Here is a 9,830-nt window from a genome sequence, read left to right on the forward strand (position 1 = left end):
TCTCTTTAAAATGACATTTTATTACTTCGTAAATTAATTTTGGGATAAATTTGAATTTGTTATTGAATTTAGTGTAATAAGCAAAGAGAAACCACTGAGTGCAACTATTATGTCATGTATTAGATGTCAACCATAATCCTAGAAAGTTTTAAGGATAATTGAGAAATGATAATTGTTTATTTCATAACTAATTTCATTTGTTATAGTTGTTATTATTTACACTGATTAAGTTGTGTTTTATTATATGATGCAAAATTTGACTAATCTAAGACCATTGTAACTAGAGAGAATAAAGACAATTCACATTCAATGGATAAAATATTTACTAAGAGTTATAATAAAACACTAAATGTTTAAGGAATTTTAGAATTGTTAGAGTTATGTTTAGCTTAGGTTATAAATGATATTTATGTATCGAGATTATTGTTTCATGTAGTTTCAGTGTTTTTTTATTTAATAGTATTTATTTAACAATAATTTGAATATAATATATACTGTTTGGATTGTTCTGACCTACATTGGTTTTGCTTTTAATTTACATGTTTGGGTTCATTTATCAACAAAATATAAAAAAAGTGCAAAACCAATATCAATTAAGTCAAAACTGATGTTGGTATGATAACAAAACAACATCAATTTTACCAAAATTGACATTATAATGCACTATACAGCATCGGTTTTGACCAAAATTAATGTTGTAATTACTATTCAACATTGGTTTGGGAAAACTCATGTTGTATAGTGCATTACAACATCAATTTTGGTATAACATATACTATTTTTATATTATTTTTTTATATTTTATCTATCTATTGCCATAACACATCGATTTTGGGAAAAATTAATGTTGTATAATGGATTTAAACATTAATTTTTATAACTAATGTTAAAAATGACCTATTTTAACAATGATTGTTTCAATACGGATGTTAAATATTCTTTAAAATGGATGTTAATGACCTATTTTCTATTTTCTAATGATGACGTTTCTATATTCAAGTTTTGAAAATTATTTAATAGGCAAACCAATCAAGTTTCTCACTCCTTAGCAACAACTTCTAAATTTTATGTTTGTCAACAATTGTTTTTCCATAGTTCTCCTTGTATTAACTCTCTTGTTTATATTGATATAATATGTCTTTATCCTTGAAAAAAAACAGACTTAAGTTTTTTTGCCGAAAATGTAATTCTGAGATTGAAAGCAAAAAATATAAACATTAATGAGAGACTAATTAGAGGGGGAGAGAGTAATGAAACAGAGGCAACGCTTTTTCTTGTTTCCTATCAACAACATTCTCCTTCGTCTCGAAGTTTATCCGTACGTGCCATTTTACCATTTCTTGTTTATTTATTTTTCTTTTCCTTTCTCTGTACTCAATAAATCACATTTCAAGTCCACCTTGGTCAGTCTTCCTCCTCTAACGTTCCTTCCTTTGCTGTTACAACACTCACTCACTCGCTCTCCGCGCTTTTCTGGAGGCGCGTGAGTCTCAACCGCCACATTTTCTTCGCGCGATCTTCCTACGATCAGTGGTGATTCCTCTTTTTCTCTCCGATTTTCACACTTTTCTTTATGAGCCGATACGATGCCGTTTTGTCTTCGTTATGAGTTCTTTGCTACCTGCGTTGGTTCTGTTGGGAAAGTTCGTTTTGCATGTTGCTCATCCATGTAAAGATGATGAATATATTAAAACTATAAAATAAAAAATTAATAAAGAAAGAATAAAATAGGTTCGTATCTAACGAAGATTTTCGGCTTGTTTTCACGTTTAACTGCATTTTCTATTTTTGGTTGAATGTTATGAAGAAGAGTGAAAAGAAAGAAAGACAAGGCTCACAGCAATAGTTGGGTCTTCCAAAAGGATTAAACTGTTTTTTGGGGTTTGAATAAACTCATAATATTTTACGGTGAATCTTCCCTGAACGCTATGAGTTTTCATATAGAATCCTGGCTGTGTGTTGGTGTTTTTTTTTTTTTTTTTAAGATTGGATTTATGTTTTTTTTTACCCTATCTTCTTCAAGCTTCCAAAAGAATTTAAAATGGATGGGTTTTTAAGGAGGGATTCTGTTGCTGTCGTTTATCTCTGTTTGTAATATTAGAATAACACAATAACAAAACCTTCTGCCTTCTACTACTACCTCTGTTACCTAAACTGTTGATGTTTAAAGTCAGTACACACAGCTTAAGGAATAGTTAATACTACCTATAATAAATTATTACTATTTAGTCTAAAATTCTCTCATTTAATATCTTTTATAGGAGTAATTGTTTGTTTGAAAATAACAATTATTAAATAGGGGTATATGTAGAAAAAAATAGTTAATGAGACTTGAAATTTGTAAAACATCAATAGTTTTGGACTTGAGGAAGTATCATCTAAGCTGCGTTTCAATCTCAATGTGCGCACTTAATATTCAAAGCAAAATAAAAAGTGTAGCCTGAGTGCATTTGCAAATGTGTCTTTTCTTGGGTCCTGCTATGAGAGAAGCATGCTGCTAAATGTTAATTTCAATATCTGTAAAAGCTTTACTGTGTTATGATTTTATCGAATCACCTTTACCCTCCCTTTTTGTAATGATGTGAAATGTTTATAAGATGGCAATCTTCATTTATCTGGAGTTTTGGCTGTTGTGTGTCTTGTACCATAACTATAAGTGCTTCCCCTTGCATTTGGTTCATGTAAAACCATTATCCTTTCATGCACGTTGTGTTGGTGTTTTGTGGTATTACATTGAGATTCCTCCCTTCATTTGTTTTGTGCCTGCATTTGATTCATGTAAAAGGATCATCTGTTCATGTGCATGTCCATTGTGGTGATCTTTTTACAGTATTACATTGTGATTCTTCTTTGTAGTAATACAATGAGATTACTCCCTTCAAGTGCATTGCCCCTGCATTTGGTTCATAGTAGTCAATACTGCAACTTTGCACCAGTATAATGATGATGTGTTCCAGCACAGCCCCCTGCCATGTCTGTGTGGCATGTAGTGGAGCAGTTAAGTGTTGTGCTTATTGTGAGGTGAATCGTGTCTGCCTGTGTAGAATCATGGCAATCCTATATGTTATTTTTTCCATGCATAAAACCCCATTTGTTTGACCCCTCAAACAATGTCATCTGGGGCTGCTTCTGTGTGGCTTGCAGTGGAGCATTACAGTGTCATGGATTCATGGTTATTGCATCACGGATTGTGGCCACCCTACTTGTTATTCTTTCCTTGTGCAAAACCCTGTTTGTTTGGCCACTCAAAAATGTCATTTGATGCTGTTTCTGTGTGGCCTGTATTGGAGTAGTTCAGTGTTGCTGTAATTGCAGTGCAACTTGTGGCTGCTTTTGCATAGACCTGTGGCCATCCTAGCTGTTGTTCTCTCCATATACAAATCCCTGTTTGTTTTGCCCCTCAAAATGTCATTTGGTGCTGTTTCTGTGTGGCCTGTAGTGGAGCAGTTCAGTGTTGTGGTTATTGTGGCACGAATTGTGGTCTCTTTCGCATGGAATTGTGGCATTTCCGGCTGTTATTCTTTCCATATACAAAAACCTATTTGTTTGGCTCCTCCAACGACGTCGTTTGGTGTCATAAGGCTACAATTCCATGTGAAACGGCCACAATCTGCCTCAGGAAAAAACCCGTTTGTTTGGCCCCTCTAACGATGTCGTTTAGTGTCATAAGGTGGGCAGTCTTGGGATTTTTTGCCCTTAAAAGAAAACCCTACTTCTCTTTGCTATTTGATGCAAATCATCTGACCCTGAGCTCTCAGCTGCGCTTCTGGCCAATCTGTGGCACTCCAGTTGAGTTTCCGGCCAACCCTCGATCTGAAATTTTGGCAAACTGTTCTGTGGTCTCTATTCTGATCACATCCTTTGGGGCCTGTACTCTTGACATCAAAGAGGGGCCCATGTTCTGTTATGTGTGTGTATCAATGTTGTAAAGATCCCGAGTAAAATCGTGATCTTGCATGATTTCATGATCTTGTACCCTGCTTCCAAGCTGAATTGCGGGTAAAATCGTGAACTTGCATGATTTCACAATTTTGCTCCCTGCCTCTGAGTTGGATTGTGAGCAAAATTGTGAAACGGTGGGATCGGTTTATGATCATAGTCACAGATTGGATTGAAATCGTAATATCGGTTGATTTTTCTTATCTTCTGAGCTGGATTTTCTGAGACAGGTTGAATGCCTCAAATTTATTTTAACCCACTCTATTGGTGCCCTAAATTGATACTTTCTGTTTCTCCCCCATTTTCAGACCTAGACAAGCACTACCCAGCTTTTCTCTCTCTTTTCTATTCTCTCTATCTCTTGGCTTATCCCTTTTGTCTCCTCAGTCTTGACTCGACCCTCTCTCTGCTATGATTGTTTGCTGCTGTGTGCCTGTGTGCGTTATACTTGACCCTCTCTCTCTGGTCTGCTGTGATCGTGACTGAGTGCTCTGTTTTGCACTCCTGTTCTCACTGAACAGTGACACCTGTGACACTAAACTTTATTTTTTATGCAGCCATGACCTTTCTCAGTATTATTTCTTTTTCTTTTCTTTTCCCTAAAACTCATGGGTTGGGTGATTTTAGCCTTTATTCAAGATATCTTCTCTACTGTGTCTTTTATTATATTCTTTGGTTTTATGTTATATTCACTTCTTTTATTTTTTCCACAAATTATTATAAAATACAGAACAGAATGAAATATTAATTATACTTATACAGTATTTATAACTTATAAAATAATAGGTATATAAATATTTAATTTTTTAAATGGATTTTACTGATATTATTATATGTATTATCTAATTATATTTATCAAATTTTTGCATTAAAGTATATTTTTATATTTTTGGTAGATTGTTATGATCCTTGTTAGGATCCCATGTTCATGATTTTGCAACCCTCTGCCCGATCTTAAGTAGGATATATCGATCTTGACAACATTGGTGTCTATGTATTGTTGTCTCTTTCTTTCACTGTTGTGCTTAGATAGGTAACCTTATGTTGCTCTTTGTTGCTTTACTTTATTTTTTCTTTTGTATTACTTGACTCTTACTATTAACTTCTGTATTTGGCCTAAAATTATGACTTAATTATTAATTATGAATATGTCTCTAATTATGGCTATTTTATTTATTTATTTGAGCATATATATATATATATATATATATGTATATGCATATATATGTATATGTAGCAAAAATTCTATAAATTTCATAGTAATGATCAACTGGTCATCCTGGTATCCACAATCCTGCTGTAGCAGTTTTGGGGTTGGCCATTCTGGCTGCTATTCTCCATCCTTTCATGTGCATTGTATCGGTCTCGTTTCATGCACATTGTGTTGGTCTTTTTGTAGTTTTACATTGGGATCCCTACCCTCCATGTGCATTGCCCCTGCATTTGATTCATGTACAACCTTTTGCACACGTTGCATTGGTCTTTTCGTATTATTACATTGAGATTTCTCCCTTCATGTGCACTGGCCCCTGCATTTTTCATGTACAAGCAGTATCCTTTCACACATATTGCATTGGTTCTTTTGTATTATTACATTGAGACTTCTCCCTTCAGTTATATTCTATTTATTGTATGCCTCCTTTCCATGTTGACTTCATAGTGAAGTGTTGATTTCTTTATTTGAGATTCTGAGAACGTAATATTTCAGTGAATGAATTTCTTACAATGCTTTGACTTGCTTGTGTCTTTAGCTGTATGTAGATTAAGATTTCTCTTTCTTAGGTTTATTAGTTTATTGTAGTTGACAAATGAACTGATTTTCTGTTTTCAAGTTCCTTCAGTTTTATTATTCTCTATGCACTTTACCTCCCATCTATTATGCGTAACACAAAAATATTGATGCAGAACAGAGCATATAAAAATGAGTTTGAAAAGAGGAGGTGGGAGACCTGTAACTGTGGCTAACAATGATATGTCCAAAGGGAAAAGCATATCTGAACCTCAGCCAAAAGTTGAGCAGTTGACTCAGGGTATTGCTGATACTAAGCTAAACTCAGAACAAGATGATGGTGAGTGGGAGGTATATGCAAGGAAATCCAAGAACAAGGCTGGAAGCAGTGCTGCAAAACCATGGGGCCCCCCGGTCCATAATTCTAATCCTAGGGCATGGGGGAATGCTGAAATGGTTCAAAAGCCAGGCATCCGGAGTCATGGTGGAGTTGGAAGATCTTCTGGAAATCCCTGGCAGACACCAAATGCTAACTTTAGGAGACCAGCTGGCAGAGGAAATGGAAGGCCTCAATTAGGAACAAGTGGATATGAAAGCAACTATGTGACTCCAAATCCTGTAATTCGGCCTCCACTCGAGCATGGCTGGAACTGGCAATCCAGACCTGGTGCAATGCAGTCCAATGTAAGGGATGAAATTTCACCAGAGGACCTTCAAAAGAATTATGGTGTTGATGATGATGGGGAGGAGGAGGAATCTGATGATTTGGAAGATACTGATGATGATCTGATGAGTGATGACGATGATTCTGATGCTAGTCAAAAGAGTCATGAGACACGTAAGAAAAGCAAATGGTATAAGAAGTTCTTTGAGATTTTGGATGGCTTGACTGTTGAACAGATAAACGAACCAGAAAGACAGTGGCATTGTCCAGCTTGCCAAGGTGGTCCTGGAGCTATTGATTGGTACAGAGGACTGCAGCCCTTGGTGACACATGCCAAAACAAAGGGATCAAAAAGGGTGAAGATTCACAGGGAGCTTGCTATACTTTTGGATGAGGAATTACGCAGAAGGGGTACTTCAGTAATTCCAGCTGGGGAAGTATTTGGAAAGTGGAAAGGTTTGAAAGAAGAAGAAAAGGACCATGAGATAGTTTGGCCTCCAATGGTTGTCATTCAGAATACAAAGCTTGAACAGGATGAAAATGATAAGGTATAGCTATATTTTATTGGTGTCATATTTGATATTTTGTTTGCTTGTATTTATGGAGCATAACATTCACAATTTTTTAATAACATTACTGGTTTTTATGTTTACTTTGGATTTTGTTCTTTGTATTCAGTGGATAGGTATGGGTAACCAAGAACTTCTTGATTATTTTAGCACATATGCTGCTGCAAAAGCACGGCACTCTTATGGCCCACAGGGTCATCGTGGGATGAGTGTTTTGATATTTGAAGCCTCAGCTAGTGGCTATCTAGAGGCAGAGCGTCTCCACAAGCATTTTGCAGAGCAAGGAACTGATAAAGATGCTTGGTTCAATCGCCCTATTTTATATCTACCTGGGGGGAATCGCCAGCTCTATGGATACATGGCTACAAAAGAAGATCTGGACTTTTTCAACAGGCATTCCCAAGGTTCCATTTCCTCTTTCTTGGTTACTTTTATTCATATTTGCATTATGCAGATTGTTTGATGTCTACCCGGTACAGGTTAATTTATGGAGACAAAGTATAAGTTGACCTTTTTTTTGGCCTCCTTTCTTCTGAAACTATGTAGGTAAATCTAGACTCAAATATGACATAATGTCATATCAGGAGATGGTTGTACACCAAATTCGGCAAATGAATGAAGACAACCAACAGCTGCTCTATTTTAAGGACAAGGCTGTGAAAGGTGCAAAACACACAAAAGCTCTTGAAGAATCTATTGGTATAATGTCTGAGAAGCTGCGGAAGACAATGGAGGAAAATCGCATTGTGAGGAGGAGAACTAAAATGCAACATGAAGAGACCAAAGAAGAGGTAATACTAACATCAAACAGACTACATGGCTATTAATTTTATTGAAAAGTGGTTACCTTGTTGTGGAACGTACTTTATTATTTCTGATGCCACTGAGTTGTGGTTAGCATATGCTTCTGGTTGATTGCTTCGTTGAAATTTTTTAGCTGTAATTACAAGAGTGGATAATCTAAAGTTATCTTTAATCTTCCTGTATGAATGTTTTGCATATAAAAATGTGATTCATGTACCATTGAACTTCAGTTTGATGTGTCAAATTAGACTAGCACTGAATATGAGATACAGTTGCATATTGTTGATCTTTTACATTTTTTAGGGTTGCACTGGCCAAGACTGCATTAGGCTATTTATCTAGATACTATAATGCCTTAAAAGAAAGGCACATAATCTTGTTAAGATTTGGATCTAGATTGATTATTTTTGTTTTGTTGTGGAGGTCTGATGCCTACCATTAACCCTGTTTTCCAGAACAATTTCCATTTATTTATAAATTGAATGAATAATTTCATCCTAGTTCTTGCTTTCTTGGTTTACTTTTTTTTACTAACCCAGCATTGGTCTGTTTTCTCTTCAAAAAAACAAAAATTGTTGTTTTGTTAATTTTCCCTTCTGGTTAGCTTTTGTCTTGAATGATAAGGTCATAATATTATCTTTTCATAGTTTTGTTTTCTCACTAATGTTTCCTGTCAATCATGAAAGATGTATATGCAAGAACAATTCTTCAAAGACCAGATCAAAATCATTCATGATTCAAGGGATGCAAAGGAAGAAGATTTTGAGAAGATGCAACAGGAAGAGCGTGAGAAGGTGAAGCAGTCAAGTAGTACTGGTCATGTGAATGCTGAGGAATATAGACTCAAGTATGTAATTGTCATTCCTTCCATTGGACTATTGATATATTCACATCTGAAGCCAATTTAATCTAAATAAATTTTGTGAAATTATTATGTAGGTGATTTTAAATTGAATTGTTGAAGGACATTTTATTCTTAAAAACTAATTTCACGTAGCTGTAAAAAGCTAGGTTAATTTTTTAAAGAGTAAGAATTATGTACATGTGCTGAAAAATTATTGCCTGTTTTGTGTGTGTACAATAATGGCTGAGGTTTGAACTTGTAACTTTGTGCAAACTATTCAAACCCCTGGCCGACCACAGTAGGTTTAAAAAATTATTATCTAGTTATTTGGATGGTGGTATTTATATTTTTGAATGGCTTTTGTGTGAATTTGAATTCTCTGGATGAAGGGTGGAAGAGTATCTGAAATTTGTTGAGGTCCAAGATAAAGAAATGGAGAACTTTGTTGCTGAAAAGGAGAAACTGTTGCATGCTCATGGCATGGGTTATGCTGCAATGAAGCGGAGGCATTGGGAGGAAGAAGTTCAGTATGAGCAGAAGTTTGATGAGGAACTCGCCAACCTCATGGAAAAGTACTCCCCGTTGGAGAAGTTCAATGGTATCTAATGGTAGGGTCTTTTGCACAGACTCATACAAACAGATAAACACAGCCAAATAGGTAGAGAAAATAGAGACATCAGCTTTCTAGAGATCGAGACTTTTACTAAATTCAGTATGTCATTTTCTTTTCTTTAGTACTTGTTGGCATTTGGTACATGACTGGATATAGAAAACCTTGTTAAAATTTTAAATGGTGGTGCATGTGGTTCGAATGACTAGAAATTTTACAAATAGAAATTTTACAATTGGGAGTTGCTATGCCCCGATGAATGATTGATGCATTGTGAGTTTGAATATCTTTAGCCAGGGGATTTTACAGTTTGAGTATGTTTGAAAGTTCTTTAAGAATCAACCACTGATAAATATTTGATTGCACTATTGATAATCTTTTGAAGATAGTTGGGCGCCAAGGTGATACCCAAACTAACAGCCAGAGGATCCACTATTGATAAAGGAGGCATGTAGCGTTTGGTTAACTATTTTTTGGGGATTTATATACAGTTTTTAAAAATATGTTTTTGTCATTAATTATTTTTTAAAATACTTAAAATAAGTATTCTTTTTTTAATGAAAATGTACCACTCCGGCCAAGTTATTGCCCAATTCGGGGTAGTTTGCCGGTGCGGCTCAAGATTAGGAGCATGCAGAATAAGGGGATATGTTTGGATTATGACCTATGAG

General features: G+C 35.3%; 1 protein-coding gene across 4 annotated transcripts; it reads left to right on the forward strand.

Moving 5' to 3' along the window:
• Window positions 1–1,217: 1,217 nt before the first annotated feature.
• LOC114410013 (protein SUPPRESSOR OF GENE SILENCING 3-like) lies at window positions 1,218–9,443 on the forward strand. 4 transcript variants are annotated; one of them, XM_028373744.1, is made up of 6 exons: window positions 1,218–1,318; window positions 5,845–6,880; window positions 7,011–7,305; window positions 7,448–7,692; window positions 8,392–8,552; window positions 8,939–9,443. In XM_028373744.1, exons 1-6 carry the CDS (start codon window positions 1,251–1,253, stop codon window positions 9,153–9,155), a joined length of 2,022 nt encoding a protein of 673 aa, XP_028229545.1. In that variant the 5' UTR covers window positions 1,218–1,250; the 3' UTR covers window positions 9,156–9,443. The 4 variants fall into 4 exon arrangements, with proteins under 4 accessions (XP_028229545.1, XP_028229548.1, XP_028229546.1 ...); XM_028373747.1 differs by having other exon boundaries at window positions 1,296–1,318; window positions 5,850–6,880; XM_028373745.1 differs by lacking the exon at window positions 1,218–1,318 and adding an exon at window positions 1,329–1,533.
• The last annotated feature ends 387 nt before the right edge of the window (window positions 9,444–9,830 follow it).

This window comes from Glycine soja, chromosome 4 (genome assembly GCF_004193775.1).
Source record: "Glycine soja cultivar W05 chromosome 4, ASM419377v2, whole genome shotgun sequence".
In the NCBI taxonomy this organism is placed as follows: domain Eukaryota; kingdom Viridiplantae; phylum Streptophyta; class Magnoliopsida; order Fabales; family Fabaceae; genus Glycine; species Glycine soja.

Coding starts and splice junctions, on each gene's coding strand:
- LOC114410013 (XM_028373744.1), top strand. CDS start 1,251: ATGAAACAGAGGCAACGCTTTTTCTTGTTTCCTATCAACAACATTCTC. Junction 6,881..7,010: donor AACAGGATGAAAATGATAAG/GTATAGCTATAT, acceptor CTTTGTATTCAG/TGGATAGGTATGGGTAACCA. Junction 8,553..8,938: donor GCTGAGGAATATAGACTCAA/GTATGTAATTGT, acceptor CTCTGGATGAAG/GGTGGAAGAGTATCTGAAAT.